The 22,470-nt window shown below is 38.7% G+C and overlaps 1 protein-coding gene across 1 annotated transcript in view; it reads right to left on the minus strand.

The window, feature by feature from the left end:
- Positions 1 to 1,882: 1,882 nt before the first annotated feature.
- LOC128644598 (protocadherin gamma-C5) overlaps positions 1,883 to 22,470 on the minus strand; it is a gene marked incomplete at its 5' end in the record, with an annotated part of 40,817 nt that continues 20,229 nt past the window's right edge. Inside the window, 2 exon segments of the mRNA XM_053697144.1 lie at positions 1,883 to 5,031; positions 7,573 to 7,661. Coding sequence (XP_053553119.1) covers positions 4,814 to 5,031; positions 7,573 to 7,661 — 307 coding nt within the window.

Below are 22,470 nucleotides of genomic sequence, written 5' to 3' on the forward strand. Positions count from 1 at the left end.
ACCCTCCCCCATCTGCTACATGCCGTCCCCAGAAATCCTTCTATCCTGCTTTGTTTTCACTGCTGTACGTATAATCTATGCTCAGCTCTGCGTGTCTCTAAGTGCACTGCATGCTCCCCCCTTCTTTGCCGCTGTTGCTAGCCAGACTTCTAATTTCATAAGTGTGGCAGCAGCTGGGACTCTCTGACCAGACAGGCTCTGTATAAAATAATCAAATTAGCTTTTGCTGCAATGGATCATCAACAATGGTTGATATAGAGATAATTTATCACTAAAAAATAACCTCACCCTAAAGTAATTATGTGTGCAAGAGCATTCTTTTTTTTTTTTTTTTTTTAGAGATTCATCAAAATAATATACACACAATGCAGCAATCTGTAATGATGTTGTTATAGATCAACAATATATTAAGTCAACATTTATATTTTAACATTAGCTTAATGGTATGTGGATCTGCATCAAACGGTACAAATAGTGATATACAAACATATGATAGGATAATAGGGATACAATTAAATATATAGAACCTCATAACAAATCCCTATACAGTGATAATAAACAGAAAAATATTATGAAAAACAAATACATTTTAGGTAATCTAACCACATCTGTTGTGGTTGTAAAGAAAAACACATTTTTTATAATTTCTCGGTTATCCTGTTGGTAGTAATTCATGTTAATATTATTTTATTACTTTATTGGCTAGAGCAAAATAAGCATTTGAAAGATACATTTTGGTATTTTGTTCCATTATTCCAAGCTATATTTTATATTTATTTTGTTTTTATACCAATAATAACTTTTGTTCCATAGGTCTGTTTCAGGTTAAAATGACTTCAGCATGACAATATGAATCTAATTATCTATTCTTTCTAGGCTGCTATTTCTCCCTTCACCTCCCCCATTTTGGCAGTGTGTTCTCGGATCTGACTCAGTTGCCTTGGTCCCTGATGTACAGTACTGCTGAATTGATCAAGCATTAGCTGTGAGCACGAATACTACCTTGTTAACACTCTCACTGCTAGCTCATAGCTTGTGTGCTGCAGAATCCTTAAATATAATATGTTGTTTTAGTCACAATTAAGCTATTGTTTGCCAGGATCAAAGATTTCTATACACCCTTAATATTCCTAAAGTGTATATATATATAAAAGCAACCCTACAAATGTATTTGTTGCATTTGTTTGAAAACAAATAATGACCTGCCACCTATACAAATTGAAAGAATAACGGATGGGTGCACCAATAAAGCTCGTCAATTCATTAATTCATACTATACTCTTTCATTCAAAACACACACACACATCAGCTAATACCCTAATTACCACTGCACTTAATCCCTGAATCCCTAACTAGCCCCCTAACCATTTGTCCCCCACTGCACTTAACCCTGTCTCTTACCTTCATATTTTAGCTCTGTGATCTATCTTTCTAAATTGAGTTAATTAGCTTACATTATATAACCAAATATACCAACCACTTTCCTTTTTCCAGATTTCTTTCCTTCTTACTCCTTACTGATCTTTATCTTTAAGACAAAAAATATCAAACTTAGTAGCAAAGCAATAATGTTCAGGTATTTCACACACACACACACATATATATATATAGTATTGCTTCAGAGACACCCATTTTGCTTTCCCTAAGAAGTTATAAACATTTCCACTTTTGTTTTTGTGTGTAAGTTTTTACATCCCTGCAATATACAATCACAAAATACCACAGCCAACATCTTTTGAATGCTGGTGTGGCTCATTTGAAGTAAACTATTAGGATTGCAAGAATTGATACATAGCACTATTTTGTTACTCTGAATACGCATTTTTGTCTTCTAAGCTTTATTGTTTTGTTTTTAAATGGACCACAATCACCAAATTCACAATTATTTTGAAGAAAACATTTTATTTTTTTTTTTTTCCCGAAGAAAGAAAGCAATATAAAAACAGAGTATAAAACTTGCATGTAATACAATGACATGAATCTATATGGATGTAAGGGATATAAGCATATATATTTATAATAGCTAGGCATACTTCAGTAATATACACATTGAAAGGAGAAATGCATTTAATTTCATGAATATTTATATCACAAACCACACAAAGATAGAATTTATTAAAATACTGATGTACACAAGTTAGCTATCAGAATGAAAAGAAACACAATACTTGCACAAGACTATAGCTTTTCTATAGTGAAATATTTTTTTTTTATTAGAAAGGAAATAAAAATTGCAAAATTCAATCTAGTGCTAAAGCTACTCACATGACTGGCTTATATACCTTTATATCATCATTACAAGCAGTGGAAAATGGTTACTAACACAGCACCCTGGGGGAAGGTGTAGGATGTATATATATATATATATATATATATATATATATATATATATATATATATATATATATATATTTGTTTATATATACTATTTTCATAAGCTGGTCCTGATGCTATACAGTACATAGAGAGATATTTATGGCATAGTGTAGTATAGAATGTTACATTGTTTTATATTGGTTATAACACCAATATTTGACTCTGCTTGAAAGTATATTGATCCTGTGAGAACAAAAGGATCACAAAAGTATAATACGATCTCTATCATCATGAGAGCGGATGGAGAAGAAATTACTTGGCAATTTTTTTTTATCTGTGTTTGCTTTCTGATCTATTGACCTATTGAAAAGAAGTATTTCAAACTGTCTGTACCTGTGTAGCCCAAAATGATGGATATAGGTATGGATTTAATAGTAAAACAAATGTATTACAAATGATTCTAAAATCTACCAAAATAAGAAAATAAAAAGGTAAGAACTGGTTATGAAAATGTTTACCATTTACCATTTCACAGCATAGTTAGTTCTATAACTAGGCTTCAGTCTGTAAAAAAAAAAGAAAAAAGAAAGGAGTAGAATTATATATATACATATATATTTACTGCTTTCTTTATATAGAACTATATAAAGTTCACCTAATTATGTCAACTGCACTGTTCTTAAAGTGTTCCTATAAGAGAAAAAAACAACAAAAATAATATTTTAGGTATTGTACCCTACATTTTTTCATCACATATTAACCAAATAGACTCTTCAATTTTTGTTTCTTACAATATTTATATAGCTGCATTAAATCATAAAGAATTAGCAATGCAGTGCAATTTATTTTAACTCTAATAAAATATATTTATGCTTCAAAAATGTTAGTCGATATTAAGAGACATCATTGAATATTAATCCAATGGAATCACTTAGTTCACTTCATTCATGAGTTAATTGTCATCTATATCACTTCCCCCAATGAATCTGTTACTTACTTAACCCCTAGAATTTTTGACCCGCACTAAACAGGTTTACTTATTTACCATTCTCTAGAAAGAATGAATATTCCCATGCTGGATATTTACATGCAACAACTTTCCAAACTCTGTAGACATTTCTGATATTGTGTGAACATTAGACATGCAATTTGTAGGTGCCAAAGTGTAAAGACCTCAATAAAAGCAGAGATAATTGTAAAACCCCAAAGATTCCGCTGTACAAAATGTTACAGGATTTTATTTTCATGAAAATGCGTCTAGCTCATTAATTGTAAATTTATATTTTAAAGCATTGTTTTTACATAAACAAGAAAAAATAAAAATAAAGAGAACATCAAAAGTACAGTATTATTTAACTACTGCACACAAACTTGACATTTTTTCTGATCATTTGTTTTGCAAACACTACATACATTTTTATATATTTCAGTTGTATTTTTTCAAATTTTCAGAATCAGTTTTTGTCTCTCTTAAATGCTGCATAATAAGCTAGTACATATATATTTCTTAAGCCCTTCTGCTATGTATGATTATCAGAGACACACACTATAGCTCAGAGGCAAAAACAGCACCCTCAATTACTGAAATTCTTGATTATTGAAAAGTAAATAATAACAATTTGAAAAATGGATTACAATTCTGTAATATTTTTTTTGAATACCTGAATGTTTATAAATTATATCTATATAACTATTTTGTGGTACGTATTTACAATGGAAGAATTTCCACAGGTGTAATTGTGGGAGCAAATTAAATATTAACAGTTTTGTTTAAAAAGGCTGCATATCGTTAGCTATGAAATTACTTTGCTTTAGTACAAAATGTTAGGTAATATTGACAGGGCACTTGTTTCAGAGGTTTAACCCTTTAAGGACACAGCTTTCAGTCTGCTCAATTGTTTTATGACAGAAAAATTCCGTCATATGTCCTTAAGAGGTTAAATTAATGTTTTCATCATGAGGCATAACAGAAGAAAAATCCACTACAAGTGAAGAAAAACTGCTGCTAATGATTATGATGAAACATTCGCATCATTAAAGGGAGACTAACCCCAATTTTTTTCTTTCATGATTCAGATAGAGCATGCAATTTTAGGCAACTTTCTAATCTACTCATATTATCAATTTTTATTTGTTCTCTTGCTATCTTTATTTGTAAAGTAAGAATGTAAGATTAGGAGCCACCAATTAGCAAGCACTACCCAGGGTGCTGAACCAAAAATGGTGCGGCTCCTTAGCTTAGGTTCCTGCTATTTCAAATAAAGATATCAAGAGAACGAAGAATAATTGATAATATGAGTAAATTTGGAAGCTGCTTAAAATTGCATGTTCTATCTGGATCATGGAAGAAAATATTTGGGTTTAGTACCTCTTTAATATACGTTTACATATGTGTTAACAAACATGACATTCAACTTCACCCCAAATATGTTAACTTAGGGGAAGTGGTCAAAGATTTCTGCCCTGTTGATGTAATCAAATTGCTATGATAGACAGTTTACTTCTTTTCCTTTTTGCCAGATTTCTTTTTGTTTCCTCCAGAAGCTTTCCCCTCACGTTTTCCTCCAGGGTTGGTTGGTGTCAATGTGCTTCCTGGGATGTAGACATTCTGTCTGTAGTCAGGGACATGTTGGAGGGTAAACTGTGGTCCGTAGCGGGCACTGAGTCCCATAGTACCTGTTCCTCCTCCAAGACCTGATGTTCCTTCAGCAGCTTCTGTTAGATGGACAAACATGGGAAATTAAATAAATAAAAAAACAATGAAAGAGAATATATTTATGTGTAAGATTTCAATGCTTCCAAAGGGTGATAAAATAATGATAAAAATTATGATAAAAATTACAAAACGTGGAATCCTTTTTCTGAAGATGGTAGATATCAACAGTTTATGGTTACCTATTTAATGTAGAGTCTAACTACCACACAAAAAGTATGTCATGGTTATTTAGATCACATTTTGTTAACTTGGAACTGAGATTTGAAATATTAAGCTTGAAATGTTAGGGAGCCAACAAAGATGCCTAAAATAGAAGGATGATATAGTGAAGAAAAAATGCAGAATGTGTAACTGGAATAATAGGAAGAAAATCAATAAAGACCATTAGAACCTTTAAAAACCAAACTTGCATAGGAAAGTCTAGTTAATAGCATCGCTAGTTTCATAATGTTCTAGCACTGATTGCTTAGATCTTCTGCTTTATAGAGAGCAGTAGTTTACCCCTTAACGACCATCACCATAACCTGTAGTCCTGGGCCTCTCTCTGCCACGATCTCTCTAAAACTAGCGAAATCGCACTATTTCTGCATGCCCCATGAGTGGGGCAGTGCAGACATAGATGGGCAGAGGTACTGATGCAGATATTGAGCCACAGCGGCAGCGAGGGTGCAGGAGGGGGAATGAGGGAGAGGGGGATCCTATGTGGGATCCGTTGTGGGAATGGGATCTGGGAGGGGGTAGGGTAATGGGGGGGAGCAACTACACTACAGAAAAAAAATTAGTTTTTTTTAAAAAAAGTAAAAAAAAAGTAAAAACTTCCGCAAACTGGGTACTGGCAGACAGCTGCCGGTACCTAGGATGGTGGCTAATAGGTAGAGGGGGGAGGGTTAGGAATCTCTTTTGGGGGGGATAAGGGGGGAGGGTTAGGGATCTGTTTTGGGGGGGATAAGGGGGGATCCTACACTGCAGAAAATATATTTTAAAAAACTGTATAAAAAAGAAAAAAGCCTTTTATTTTTATACTGGCAGGCTTTCTGCCAGTACTTAAAGGGACATGAAACCCAAAAATGTGCTTTCATGATTCAGATAGAGAATATAATTTTCCAATGTACTTCTATTATTCAATTTGCTTCCTTCTCTTTTTATCATTTGCTGAAAGGTTTATCTAGGCAAGTTCATGAGCAGCAGAGAACCTAGCTTCTAGCTGTTGATTGGTGGCTGCATATATATATTGAATGTGATTGGCTCACCCATGTGTTCAGTTAAAAACTAGTACGTAGTGCATTGCTGCTCCTTCAACAAATGATACCAAGAGAATGAAACAGATTAGATGATAGAAGTAAATTAGAAAGTTGTTTAAAATGGTATTCTCTATCTGAATCATGAAATATTTTTTTGGGGTTTCATGTACCTTTAAGGTGGGGGTGACCATTGGGGGGTGGGGGAAGGAAGAGAGTTGTTTGAGAGGGATCAGAGAGTGATCAGGGGGTGGGATGTGTCAGGTGAGAGTGTAATTTATACACTAAAGCTAACATTAACCCTACAAGCTACCTAATTAACCCCTTCACTGCTGGACATAATACAAGTGTGGTGCGCAGCTGCTATTAGCTGCCTTATAATTACCAAAAAGCAATGCCAAAGCCATATACGTCTACTATTTCTGAACAAAGGGAATCCCAGAGAAGCATTAACAAAAATGCTAAAAATGCTCTGTTCTTTTGGGGAAGTTTTAGTCTGAAATGCTCGGTCCTTAAGGGGTTAAAGGGATACTAACCCCACATTTTTTCTTTCATGATTCAGATAGATCATGCAATTTGAAGCAGCTTTCTAATTTACTGCTATTATCAATTTTCTTCATTCTCTTGCTATCTTTATTTAAAAAGCAAAAATAGCTTAGGAGCCGGCCCATTTTAGGCTCAGCACCCTGGATAGCGCTTGGTGATTGGTGGCTACATTTAGCCACCAATAAGCAAGCGTAACCAAACTTTCCAATTCATTTCTATTATTAAATTTGAATTATTCTCTTCGTATCCTTTGTTGATGGCACAGTAATGTACTACTGTGATATATGTGTAGCCACCAATCAGCAGCTTCTGAGCTAGGTACCTAGGTATTCTTTTATAACAAAGGATACAAAGAGACCAAAACAAATTAGATAATATAAATAAAGGTTTCATGTTCCTTTAACATTTATTTTTCCGTTTGATATTTACAACTAAATAAAAATAATGCATCTGAAAATAAGAACAATAGATAAAAAGACATATTTTTATACAGATTCTTCTATCCATGAATGAATGCCCTTTTAATCATTTAAATAATTATTTTATATTATGTCTAGTCATTTTGTGTATGATAGCTATAATTTGAAAAATTGTCTTTGTTTAAAAACTGTAATTGACAAAAGCAGATAGACAGACATAAAGATAGACGAAAGAAAGAAAGAAAGAAAAAGTGCCTAATATCCCTGTATAAATAATTTCAACCAGGTTGCCTTTTAAACCATACAGTTACTGTAGGTTTTTGTGATCAGAACTAACCATTTGCAGATGCCAAGATCATCGCTTGAAGTCTTTCTGTTTCAAACTGGTTATTTGGCCACACTCCAGCTTCTTCTGTTGGCTGAGCTCTAAATAGACAACAATGACAGAACAACATTTTTAGTAAAAAGTGCTTAAAGATTTGAATAAAGTGGAACATAAACTAAAATATGCTGTTTAATTGACAGTGCTGCCCTCTGTCTTCACAGTGTTTTTAGAAATGAAATACAAATATCATTCTCCACTCAGGTACTTTAACACAAATATAACAATTACAATGGAAATCAAATTCATGACAATTAATGGATGGATTTTCTCTTCACTTATAGTTTTATGAACTCAGCTACAGAACACATTAATGCATAGTACAGCAGATTTGCAGTATAGTTATTTAATTACATTTTTTAAATATTCCTCATTTTCCAGTAATTTCAGCCTGAAAATTGTGGGTTTGCTAGTTATAAGAACTTAAATACAAATGGCAAGCCTGACTCTGCCACATATCTGTCCCTAATTAGCTTCTTTAGAGATGATAAAAACTGCAAAACAAAGCATGTTTTGATAATATTTTGATCATGGCTAGAAGTATCTTCTCCAGAAGCAAGTCTGGATTGGCTCCTCCAAATAAGTTAAGTCGTAGGTGTAGTTTGACAATTGAAAAATAGCTGCAGCAAACAAGGTGTTAATACATTTAAAAACATTTCACACTCAGCTGATATGTTAATGTATTGCATGACTACAGAAATATATTGAAATAACAAAGTGTTTACTGTCCCTTTAAATTTGTGTATACAAGTGATTGTGCTATTAAAATTGGATATAAAGATATAAAGCTGTATTATTAAAATGCTCTGCTACTGCTCTTCCAAACATATTACTATAGTAGACAGTTACTACGATGAGGTACTAGAAACAGTGTTCTTATCGTGGATCAGGCTACTCACTCCTGGAGCTCTCGTTTGCCAATTTGCAATTTTAACCCAGTGGATTATTGGTAGGAAGAGAATCAAGGATATTGATCTGGTTCACCTCACAACTACACCTATTCTGCTACACATTCTAAGATCTGCAGGAATAGATAGCTGAACAGTCCAGTTATTCTGCATAAAGCTTTCATGCACACTTTCCAAAGTAAAGATCAGTAGGAAACTGTATTAAAGGGATACGAAACTCAAACTTTTTCTTTTGTGATTCAGACAGCGCATACCATTTAAAAAAAGTTTCCAATTTACTTCTATTATCAAATTTGCTTTGTTCCCATTATATTCTGTGTTGAAGAGATACCTAGGTAGGCTTCAGAAATGGGCCGGCTCCTAAGCATACGCCCCTGCATTTCATCAAAAGATACCAAGAGAACAAAGAAAAATTGATAATAGAAGAAAATTAGAAAGTTGTTTAAAATCACATGCTCTATCTGAATTACGAAAGTAAAATTTGGGTTTCATATCAGTTTAATTGACATAACTTCAAGTGTTTCAGTTAATTAGAAAAACTGTTCAAGGTCATATGTTAATCTACTAAGCTAATTTACTAAATGATACTTGCCCCTCCATTCTTCAGTAAATATGTTTCATAAAATATCAATAGAATAAATAAAACTGGCAAATTTGCCCACTGGAGCCCATCATATCTTCGTCTTCCATAAATATTTGTTATTAAGACATTTTAATTGGTACCAGCAGTGCTATGCGGATCCTGAATGGTAATTCTACTATGTGTTTAACCCCATTTGAGAGGTGCTTTCATCATGTATTTTGCCATTTGGGTCTTGCAACATTCTATATATTGATTAATTGATCAGTGTAGCAACCTATTTATATCTGCCTATAAATGACATAGGACATCACAGGAAATTAGATCATTCAAGAAGCTTTTAAAGTGGAATGTTCCAAAAATCAATGTAGATTTTGCTGAATAACAGTTTTAGATGTCTTTAAAACATTTTGGACAAGATTACAAATGGAGCGTAATTGATTTTTCACTCAGCCTCATGCAAACAATAACGCTTGTCCAGGTATAACGGGTTCTTGGTTAAAATGTTTATCCAATGCATTTTTAAATGAACTAATATCTATATCTATATATAAGCTCTATACTTTCAAAAGGAAGCGGTAGTAGGGTGCTTATTTTGCTTGTATTATAATTCATCAGTTTTGTGATTGGGTGTAATCTGAAAAAAAATGCTTTTGCTTTAAATGGCTTTAAAAACGTACTGTTAAGTATTAACTCTTGCTATTGTGGGTTTAAAAAAAGACATTGAATGCTATAGGTGAATTAAGACATAATACATGTGAAACAAAAAATGAATACAGAAAAAATGTTTTGCGGAAGGGTTAAAGGGCCATTATAGTCAAACAATTACATGATCTAACAGATTATTTAATTTTAAAACTATCGACCTTAAACTACTGTGTGTTTAACCCCTGCAAAGAGCTTAAACACAAAGGGTTCTATTTACCAAGCAGCAATAGGTGCTTTGGAGCCCCAACATTTTAGGCTTGGTCAGAATTAGCCGGAAATGCTAGTTAAATAGCAGCGGTCATATGACTGCTGCTACTTAGCCTATCCACTACACTTTAGGTGGCAGATTAAAATCTCAGTTTGATTGGAACGGGATGATTGACAGTACCCTCTTGTGTGCAAATGGCCGATCGCAAGCAGGGGATGGCATTGCACAGTCACCAAATTATGCAATGTTAACTGCGGGCAGCTTATTACTGCCTGCTCGCTGTGAGGCTGGGCATAAGAGGTTCAAGACCGGGAACCTCATCCGCCTGGCTTTTGATAAATGGAGCCCAAAGTAAAGAAACTACTCGGGACTCACAGAGCACTGCTGGACCCATTCAGAAAATGCTGCTGATCCAAGCTGCAATGCTAGTCACATGACTCAGAAGTGAAACTAGCGCCACTGATTGAATCATCAGCGTTTTCCACTCTGGAGCAGCATTGATCTACAATTCCCGATTTCGATTTCTGTTGTCTGTTTAACCCTTTTGCAGGAGATAAACACACAGTAGTCTGAGGTCAATAGTCTTAACCCCTTAACGACGCATGTTGTACAGGGTACGTCGCACACAACCTGGTCTTAAAAGACCAGCGATGTACCCTGTACGACTTTAGGGGTTTAAAGCAGCTGGAAGCGATCCTGCTCGCTTCCAGCCGCTTTCCGGTTATTGCATCCTGCAATAACACCCCTTGGCCATCCGATGCAGAGAGAGCCACTCTGTGGCCCTCTCTGCACCGGACATCGATGGCCGGTATCGTTGGTGGGTGGGAGCTTACATGGGAGGCGGGTGGGCGGCCATCGATGGGCCATATGACGTCGAGGGGGGCCGGGATCGTGGACGTGCACGTTGGGGATGCGCACGGAGGCGCGCGCGTGCACGGGAGGGCGGGGGCAGGCGCGTGCACAGGGTGGAAGCGGATGGGAAAGGCTACACTACAGAAATGTTAAAAAAAAAGTGGGATAGAGTGGGGTAAAAATGAAGTTAAAAAATACATCTAAGGGATCTGGGAGGGGGTGGGGGGTTGCTCTTTGGCTGGGGGGAAGCTACACTACAGAAAAAAATAATAAATATAAAAAAAGCAGTTTTTTTAGTAAACTGGGTACTGGCAGACAGATGGCTACCACTAAGGTAGAGGGGGAGGGTTAGAGAGCTGTTTGGGGGGGTTCAGGGAGGTTGGGGGTTAAGGGGGGATCCTACACATCAGCATATGTAAATATGCTAAAAAATATATTTTTAAAAAAAATACCTTTTATTTTAGTACTGACAGACTTACTGCCAGTACTTAAGATGGCGGGGACAATTGTGGGGTCGGGGAGGGAAGAGAGCTGTTTGGGAGGGATCAGGGGGTGTGATGTGTCAGGTGGGAGGCTGATCTCTACATTAAAGCTAAAATTAACCCTGCAAGCTCCCTACAAGCTACCTAATTAACTCTAATTAACCCTTCACTGCTAGACATAATTCACTTGTGATGCACAGCGGTATTTAGCGGCCTTCTAATTACCAAAAAGCAACGCCAAAGCCATATATGTCTGCTATTTCTGAACAAAGGGGATCCCAGAGAATCGTTTACAACCATTTATGCCATAATTGCACAAGTTGTTTGCAAATAATTTCAGTGAGAAACCTAAAGTTTGTGAAAAAAATTGTGAAAAAGTGAACAATTTTTTTTATTTGATCTCATTTGGCAGTGAAATGGTGGCATGAAATATTCCAAAATGGGCCTAGATCAACACTTTGGGATGTCTTCTAAAAAAAAATATATTCATGTCAAGGGATATTCAGGGATTCCTGACAGATATCAGTGTCCCAATGTAACTAGTACTAATTTTGAAAAAAAGTGGTTTGGAAATAGCAAAAAGCTACTTGTACTTATTGCCCTATAACTTGCAAAAAAAGCAAAGAACATGTAAACATTGGGTGTTTCTAAACTCAGGAAAAAATTTAAAAACTATTTAGCATGGGTGTTTTTTGGTGGTTGTAGATGTGTAACAGATTTTGGGGGTCAAAGTTAGAAACAGTGTGTTTTTTTCCATTTTTTCCTCATATTTTATAATTTTTTTTATAGTAAATTTTAAGATATGATGAAAATAATGGTATCTTTAGAAAGTCCATTTACTGGCGAGAAAAACAGTATATAATATGTGTGGGTGCAGTAAATGAGTAAGAGGAAAATTACAGCTAAACACAAACACTGTAGAAATGTAAAAATAGCCCTGGTCCTTAAGGGAAAGAAATTGAAAAATGGCCTTGTCCTTAAGGGGTTAAAATAACATGCTCTGGGTGCGGAGCCAACAGCGGGAGAAGCGAGTCACACTTGGAGAGAGCTCCCTCAGCAATTTTCCTAATATCACCAATATCCCAAGTTATTTGATTTATTTTCTTTTATTACTCCCACCAAACCCGTTATCCCTCCTGTAGTACCTTAGTGCCAAGATTGATGGTATATGTAAGCGGAGCTAAAGCCGATCACTTTCAGCCTCAGGAGCCCTCACACTGGAAGCTTAGAGGGGATTATCACACCCTGAAACTCAATAACAGCATCTGAGCCTGTTTCTCTCACGGCTCCACAGATATAAACGTGCCCCAAAGTTTACCGCTGCACCGCTATAGGGGCAAGCTCGTTTCAGCCCTGAGTATACAAGCCACACGGAGGCGGCGCCATCTTGGCTACCCATCGCAAGCCACATGGTGCCTCTAGCAAGTTACTCACGGAGCAACAGCTCCTCTGACATCTTCTTACAGGAATCTGTACAGGGTAACTCCCCAGGGAGGCAGGTGACCACAGAGGTGAGCAATTATCCTGAAATACAGGCATCGCAACCACGCTTTGCTAGAGCAGCCTGCATCACTAGGGCTTGGACCTGAGCCTATACTACCACACTGACTAACGCCATATAAACCCACATATTAGCGAGGGCCAATAACTGTCACAGTTCAAGCTGCCACCTAGAAGCTGAATATTGGCCTCTCACAAAATGCATAATTTACAAATACTGGGACACACAAGCTTATTTAGGTGTAGGTTTATTTGAAAGGCCTCCATTTAGCTACGGACATGGCCTCAGCAGCAGGGTTGAACATTATACACATTTAGAAGGTGGTGAGTGGAGTGTCTGCTATATCCTTCTGCTTCAGGGGTTGGGAGATCTCACAAAGGCCCCTCATTGCTGCTCCATAGGAACCCCTCTCCTCCCTTTCCCACAGGCTCCTTGCTTTGCGGGTCATATCCATACTCCTTTTTCCGGACTTGCCCAGAGGTGGTACTGCCCCAGGAGAGGGGCCACGGCTATACTCTTGACTGCCTACGTAGCCCACACCTACACCACTAATTGAACCCTGATAACCCTGATGTTTTTGTTGCAAGTACCTGAAGTAGTAATGGAGGGCTAGGGCACCATGATATAGAGGCGCTGGCTTGATATCCCCCCAGTTCTCAACTCTAACGGGGAAGCAATTGACTTTGTTATTTCTTGAAGTTTCGAAGCTGATCCTGCTCACTATGGCGCAATCAGTGAAGAGAAAGCCAAAACACCAGGATAATCCCAAAAGGACCCCGACAGACCACTTTCACAGCAAAAATCTGTCGGACCCAGACCTTTCAGGGGAAGACTCCAGAGACTCAACAGCCCTCAGTTCTGAACATACTAAATCTGACATCTCTCGCAAAGACAAAGCTACACTCTCACAAGCTACCTTTCTGGAATTCATCAAGTTGCTAACTGACAAGATGCTAACTGACAAGATGGATACCCACTATGCATCACTCAGACAAGATCTTCGCCAATCAGTCAGTGAACTAAAACGAGATATATCCTCATTGGGGGAGAGGACGGAGATCTTGGAAAGAAAACATGAAGATTTAGTAACTGACCACTCCAACCTCCTGTCTTACTCCCAAAACCTTGCAGAGCAAATCTCAGACTTAGAGTCCAAATTAGCAGATACAGAGGATAGATCTAGCCAAAACAATCTCAGGATCAGAGGTATCTCTGAAGATATCTCTTCATCTGAACTTCATAACTACCTGACCACCCTATTTAAGGATCTCCTAGGCACAACAACAGAACAAGACCTCCTGATACCCGGCCTCACAACTCCACTGCTGACACTCCCAGGGATGTCATTCTGCGCTTGCACTATTATACCACCAAAGAGAGAATTATGCGAACCTCTTTCATTAACAAGCCACTCAAAGAACCCTATAAAAATCTGCAAATCTTTCCAGATTTGTCCCCTCACACACTGGCTAAAAGGAGAACTTTCCTTCAATTTACCTTGGAACTGAGACATCATAAGATCAAATATAGGTGGGGATTCCATGTAAAGCTTTGTGTACAACATTAGGACCATTCCTATGTGATCTCATCCGTAGATCAAGGGATGGAACTTTTGAACACCTTAGGACTCTATGGGGTATCTGACCCCTCCTCCTGGAATCAAGGAAAAGCAAGCGGACTCAATGACAGCCCCAGAGTGGCGCCCGCGGAACCCTACCTCTTCACTTCAGGAGATAGAATAGTTGCCTTGGGTTTGCGGGTGTCTACTGACTTCACCACAGCCTGATCGACTCTCCTTTCTACGTGCTCCCCTGAAAAGGAAAATGTGGGGAACACTGTTGAAGAAGGAAAAGGGCAGAGAGGGGAAAAGTGGAATGAAGAATAGAGTGTACAAACGGGTACTTATCTTACTCTCCTAACACTCTCTGATCCCCAGCCCACTTAATCAAGGTTTCTTTGCTGGACAGTCTCATTACAGGTAAGCCTAGAGCTCACATGTGGGTACTTATCTTACCTTCCTTTAGCTCATGGCTCTCCTTTTATTGTTGTTCCCCCCTCCTTTGCATGTCAGCTGATATACCATTTCTGTTTTTTGTTATGGTCCACCAACTCTTAGTTCACCATGATATTTCAGAGAAATATACCTGTTCTTCCAAACCAAAAGAGACCCTTTCACGCTAAGATTGACATTAACTAGTCTAACTAAATGCTAATTTAGCTATATTTCAGAATCTGATTTTGTTTTTATAGGACTATACTTATATATTCTAACATGTTTTGTTCTAGTTAGAAAATTATTTTACAATTGTTGTAGAATTCCATTGTTTTATGCACATGTCCATTTTTCTTTTCTCCTTACTATCTCTAGAGGTAAATCCCCTTACTGTGGCCTCCCCAAAACCCTTAGCCCCACCATTCCCCCAAGTGAATCCCTCATAGAACCCCCTTTAAGCCCAGCTCACGGAATTTGTACGGTCCAAAGGCTAGTTGCTCCTGCCCATTTAATTCACCTTTCACAAACTGGGGGGGGGGTGTCGTGCCTAGCGCCTCCCCACCTCCCCACATACTTAATATTTTCACTCCCCATCTCTTGTCCATACACTCCCATCATCTCTTCTTCTCCTAATCTCCTCAAACATCTTCCTTTAAGACAGAAGAAGCCAGAATCCTTGCACTCAAATGGATAGGTCTGGGTAGGTGCCAAAAAACGAACCAGCACCAAATAGCATTAAAAACCCTCCTTTATTAGATAGCACATAAAAGGCATACACGCCAACACAGAGTACAGGTCAAACGCGTTTCGTAGTTCTCACTTCCTCAGTGAGGTCACTGAGGAAGTGAGAACTATGAAACGCGTTTGACCTGTACTCTGTGTTGGCGTGTATGCCTTTTATCTGCTATCTAATAAAGGAGCGTTTTTAATGCTATTTGGTGCTGGTTCATTTTTTGGCACCTACCCAGACCTATCCATTTGAGTGCAAGGATTCTGGCTTCTTCTATCTTGTTATTTTCTCAGGGAATCTGGTGAAATTTCCCTGTATCGTCTGTTTGCACCTGTTGAACCGGAACTTTCCCTTCTGGCCACAGCTCCCGCCGGGAGCACTGAAGAGGGAACACTGAGCAGTGCTGCAGAGACAGCAGTGTTGACAACGCGGCACATCGGGTGAGTGTATCCACATACTACACGGAAGCGTTTACCGAAGGAATTTGCATCTGCCTTTAAGACTGCTCTCATATCTATTAAACTAACCCATTGCAGGGTATACACGCCCGTCTCCACCCCCCCTCTCCCCCCGCCCATATACCTTATACCTTGTCTTCTTACTATAGCAGATCGTTCACCCTAACCCCCTACCCTTATTGTTTTTAACCAAAGCGGCTCTGGATCGCTGTCTCCCTCCTCCCCCCCTGAAAAATAAAAAATAAAGCAAATATTTTGTTATATCTACACATATTTTGTAACTTTGTCATACAAAATCTAGTTCAATCAAGCTCCCCCAAGATATTGATGAAGGAAAACATTCCTGGGTTCCATTCATCCTCTTCCCCCCCCCCCCTTTCCCCCCCCCTTTCCCCCCCCCTACTTCTACATCATCCCTCAACCCCACGCTCTCATGGAGGGACTTCATCTACTTACACTAAATATTCAGGGACTGAATTCCCCAACCAAACATAGTCTGTTATTTGCTTACTTACGCAAACACCGCATGGATATTGCGTTCATACAGGAGACTCATTGGACTCCAGCACCGGGGATAACCCGTACTTCCAGACAATTTCCCACACTTATAGAAGCCACGTTTTCCTCCAAATCCAGGGGGGTAGCTATTTATATAGGTAAAAATTTCACTTTTGACCCGATCTATATTGAGTCTAACCCCCAGGCTAGATTTATCATTGCTGTCTGTTAATTAAATACTCATTTAGTGACTCTCCTCAATGTTTACGCTTCAAACGTTAAACAGGTAAAATTCCTTAGAACACTTCTCACGTCAGTATCAGCAATAAAACAAGGAGATCTTATTATGGGAGGAGACTGTAATCTGATTTGGGACACAAAACTCGATAGAACAGGACCCCCACTCTCCAGTAATGACAGATCCACTCATTCTCTCTCCTTGGCCTTTCAAACATTGATGGCACAACATGAATTATATGATAAATGGCGAGCCCTTCACCCGCAAGACAGAGAATACACGTTCTATTCCTCACCACACAAGTCGCATACACGTATTGACTACTTTTTCACTAGCGCTAAATTCCTAGATAATACACACTCCATCTCTATTACTCCCATCTCATGGTCAGATCATGACTCTCTACACCTACATTTAGGCCCATGTTTGAGGCCCCTTTCTCCCCCTGTATGGCGCATGCAATATTGGACTATAACAGACCCTCTTCTTAAGGCAACCCTCCAGAATAAGATTACTGACTTCCTTGACCTTAATGATGACAACCAGACGATGACACAAAATCTATGGGCCACACTGAAAGCAGTGATGAGGGGACACCTTATGCAGATTGAAGCAGAAGCCCGCTCAAAGAGCAAAGCCACCTTATCTTCCTTGGTTATTCAACTACGAAAACTAAGGACTGAACTATCCCATACCTATTCCTCTGCTCTAAATGTTGAAATAGCTGAAATATCAAAACAAATTCAAGTCTTAGAAATCAAGAAGGTACATAATATGTTAGAAAAATTCAAAAAGATCTATTATCACCAAGGTAATAAAGCTTCCACCCTCCTAGCTTCTAAACTCAAACATCGAACGGCCCAAGCTAGAATAATGTCCATACGAAATGCAACAGGGATGAATGTCTTTGCTCCTGTAGAGATAGGGGACGTCTTCAGACATTACTACCATGCTTTATACAATATAGAAACTAGCTTAGAATCCCCTCCATATACCTTAGAGGAAATTTCTGCTTTTCTTGACTCTCTCTCTCTTCCCTCACTGACCCCAGAAGACACTACTTCCCTAACAGCCCCAGTAACAACAGATGAAGTCACAAAGATTATTCTGAACATGAAGGTAGGGAAGGCACCTGACCAGGATGGTTTCACAGCCAGGTTCTACAAAGCCTTCCATCCCCTCATAGCTCCCATCCTTTGCAGATTCTTCCAGGAGATAATCTCAGGAAAATCTTTTAATCCAGAATTTCTGGAAGCAGTGATAATCACGATCCTAAAACCAGGCAAACCTCCTGACCTTTGTAGTAGCTACCGCCCCATTTCATTGATTAATCTCGTTAATAAGATCTATGCCAAACTCCTAGCCAATAGAACATCAAAAGTTATTTCTCCCCTTATAGCGAACGACCAGGTAGGCTTTATTCCAAATAGGGAAGTCGCGGAGGCGACCAGGCGAATACTTGATGTCCTTCATGTCGCATCTCACAGAGGTCCTCCTTTCCTGGCCCTGTCACTTGATGCAGAAAAAGCATTTGACAGGGTTAGGTGGGATTATTTATGGGAAACCATGAGAACTTTTCCATTCCCCAGCACTTTTATCTCTGCGGTGAAGGCCCTCTATGAACATCCCTCGGCCACTGTGAAAGGAGTCGGGTTCCAATCCTCAAAGCTTACCGTGGCGAACGGTACCAGACAGGGCTGCCCCCTATCACCCCTCTTATTCGCGCTGGCCATAGAACCCCTCGCCCAATCTATTAGGCAAGACCCCCATACCAAGGGCCTCACGGTTGGCTCCCACACTCACAAAATATCCCTCTATGCAGACGACATCACCCTCTTTCTGACGTCCCCCAGGGAATCCCTTCCTGCAGTATTTGCTATCCTGAAGCAGTTTGGTAGGCTGAGCTTCTACAAGCTCAATATCTCCAAAACCGAAGCCCTCCCTATAAACATCCCTCATAAGGACCTTAATCCTCTGCAGAAATTACACCACTTTCAGTGGAAAATAACCTCTCTTAAAATCTTAGGAGTATATCTTAGCCCGGATCCCTCTATTACAATAGCTCAGAACTATACAGACTGGCTCCCAGAATTCAGGAGGATCCTTGAGTCTTGGGAGTTCCGGGAGATTTTGTGGACGCGACGTATCTCGGCGGTTAAGATGTCCTTTCTCCCCAAGATCACATATCTTCTTAGATCTATTCCTTACAATGTCCCTAGGATGCTCCTTAATAGATTTCAGAGTCTGATCACCACCTATGTATGGAAGGATAGGAGACCCAGAACCTCGGGTCGTACCCTAGAAAAACCAGTCTCACAGGGAGGCCTTGCCTTACCAAATGTAATCTCATATTACAATGCAGCCAGGCTATCGCATATTCTTCGATGGAATGATCCCGAAAGGCAGCTAAACTGGTTTACCCTGGAGGCATCACTATTACCTCCAGGTATAAACCTGCCCGACCTCCCTTGGATTCCTATTCACCACAGACAGGACATAGATAGGCTACACCCAATATTCAAACATGCACTACAATTCTGGGATCAGATAAGACATAATCCAGCCATTTCCCCTCACCCATATCCCATGCTTACTATCTCTGATGCACTTTTTTGGCTCCTAGATTTCCACCCCGACTTATGGCCACAACTACAAACACTCCGAGTGACAGACATCTATGAAAATGACATATGGCTTTCCCACCCTGCTATATGTACTAAATTTCAACTTCCCCCAGACTTGCCTTTGAGGGATTTCGTTTGAGCACCCGCCTGCGCACATGGGGATACCCTAAACGGTCACTTCAACCTTTGACAATTTGGGAAACAGCATGGCAAGGAGCTCATAACATTAAACATCTCCTTTCATTTCACTACAGCCTTCTCACCAACTCGCACCCCCCTCACAAAGTACCACAACATAATGCCTGAAATCGGGTTTACCGTAGCTATAGATGTATGGCAGGTTAGGATTATGATAACTAAAAAACTTCTTCACTGCACCACCTTATGGGAACTTTATTACAAAGTTCTAGTGTGCTGGCACCTTGTTCCAATCATGTTACATAAGATTTTCCCGTCACAATCCCCTGAATCCTGGAGAAACTGCAGAGCCAGTGGCACAGCCCTACACATTTGGTGGGCCTGCCCAGTGATTCAGCCGCTATGGAGAAAAGTATATGCACTCCTCCAATCAATTGGACTTACTCCTCTCTTTACCCCAGAAGTATTCCTCTTGCATATGCAGAAGCCCAATCTTACTCAATCCAACGAAGCCCTTATAATATACGTCCTCATGGCCACTAAACTTGCTCTCGCAAGAGCTTGGAAAGAAGAGAGCCCACCCCCTCTCCCAGCAAGTATTCCGTCACCCTCGGATACAACCAATTAAACACCACTAACAGTAGATATAACTACATGATATGTTTCCTCTCTAAATCACCCACATAAAAGAGACCCTTTTTTTGGCATCATCCTATATCTCGTCTCCCCTCACGTGAGTAGATCTATCTATTCTTCTTCTCCTCTATCTAACAACCTCACATCTGCTCTTCTTATAATTATATGCATTTTGTCTTTTTCTTTTGACGAACTCCCTATGTAACATCTGATGATGCAGTTTTGTTATCTTTATATTTGTCTCAATAAAAAAATTTATTTAAAAAAAATAAAAATAACATGCTCTAATGAATTATAGCATGTCATTTTTTTTTACTATAATGATCCTTTAAAGAGATAAGGTTTATGGCAAGGGGCGGGAGAATGTCTGTGTGTCTATTTTTGTGTCAAAACTAACATTGAAGGTGTATAGTAATGAATTCAATGAAAAAGTCCTATATTTGAGTGGACTTTTTTGAGTAAATTTTTTTGCTGGCCCTCATTGAAGTCTATTGTCTAAAGGAAATAAAGCATCTATGTTATCTCACATGAATTTGGTAGCGTGCACTATACTGGTGCATACGATAAATATAAGCAACAGTCTTGTAATCTGACCGCAAAAATGCAAGCAGTATGGATTGAACTACAGTAATGTTAAAGCTCTAGACCACATATTTGCACTCAGTTTGTAACCTAGGCCTTTTTATGCAGAGGGATCGTACTACAATGCGTAAATGGTGATATATAATATGCATATATAAACAAATACTTTCAAATACCTTTAAGTTTAAAAAGTGCCCAATCAGGAAAGAGATAGCTCTATTTTAATGGACTGCTTTGCCCTACTACTTCAAATTGGGGACAAAAAAAAAAAGAAAAGCCTTCTTAGTTGTATTAAGCTAAAAATTCTATTAGGCTATTACTCCACTGCACCCAACATAAAATAAAACCAGTGTCACTGAATCAAAATGTATTCACTTCCTGTTGCTATGCAGAAAATTCCCTTTTCCGTGCGTGTAGCTTACTAAATAATTTAGTCGACTATTAGCTACAGCTGAATGAGTTAAATTGACTAAACCCAAATAAAGTCAGATCCAACAATTAGTGGAACCTTCACAAGATGCTGCCATTTAATTTGAATTCAAGGTATTCACACCCTATCATGTCATAACTGATATTTTTCTCCATACACAGCTTCCTCTTAATTGTTTAATCATAATCTATTTGAAAGCAAAAGCTTCCTGTCATACAAATCCCATCATATTCCTGCTTCTTTGCAGACATAAGCTTCTTTGAATCTTTTTACTATTGAAATTTCAGCAGAACATATAATCACTTAAAAGAAACATCAACATGGCTTTATTTAAAACTAGGCGATAAGCTTGCCCAGAGGGCAGTCTATTTTTTAAAAAAACTACAAACCCCAAAGCTACAATTACACAAAATAAAAAATGTAAAATTACAGAAAAAACAAAGCTATCCAAAATAAAAAATGTAAACCTAAACTAATACCCTTATAAAAAATCCCCCCAAAAATAAAAACACCCCCTAATCTAATACTAAACTACCAATAGGCCTTAAAATGGCTTTTGTACTGCATTGCCCTAAGTTAAACAGCTCTTTTACCTAAACAAATTACCAATTACCCCTAACAGTAAAACACCAAACCCCCAAAATAAAAAAAACCTAACACTAAACAAAATGTAAACTACCCATTGCCCCTAAAGGGGCATTTGTATGGGCATTGCCCTTAAAAATGCATTCAGCTCTTTTACTGCCCTTAAACGGGCAATCAGCTATTTTCCAGCCCAAAAACCCCTAATAAAAAAAAAAGCCACCTGAAAAGATAAAAAAAAGCCTAAGACTAAGCCCCAAATAGGTACTCACTGTTCCTGAAGTCCAGTGGAGAAGGTCTTCTTCCAGGCGGGTCCCATCATCTTCTATCTTCATCCAGAACGAAGGCGGCGTGGAGCGGAGGTGCGGAGCTGTCTTCCCCCGATGCATGGATCCTCAGCGGCGGTCCTCAGCGACAAAGGTCCTAGGCGGCGGTGGCGTCTCCTCTTCATCCGATGTCCGTTGTACACTGAAGATTGAATGCAAGGTACCGCATTCAATTTGGGGTACCTTGCATTTCTATTGTCTGAAATTTTGAAGTCAGCCAATAGGATTAGAGCTACTGAAATCCTATTGGCTGTTCAAATCAGCCAATAAGATTTCAGTAGCTCCCACCCTATTGGCTGATTTCAAAATTTCAGCCAATAGGAATGCAAGGTACCCCAATAAATATGGGGTGCCTTGCATTTAATCTTCAATATGCGAC

The sequence above is a fragment of the Bombina bombina genome, unplaced genomic scaffold (genome assembly GCF_027579735.1).
Source record: "Bombina bombina isolate aBomBom1 unplaced genomic scaffold, aBomBom1.pri scaffold_438, whole genome shotgun sequence".
NCBI lineage: Eukaryota > Metazoa > Chordata > Amphibia > Anura > Bombinatoridae > Bombina > Bombina bombina.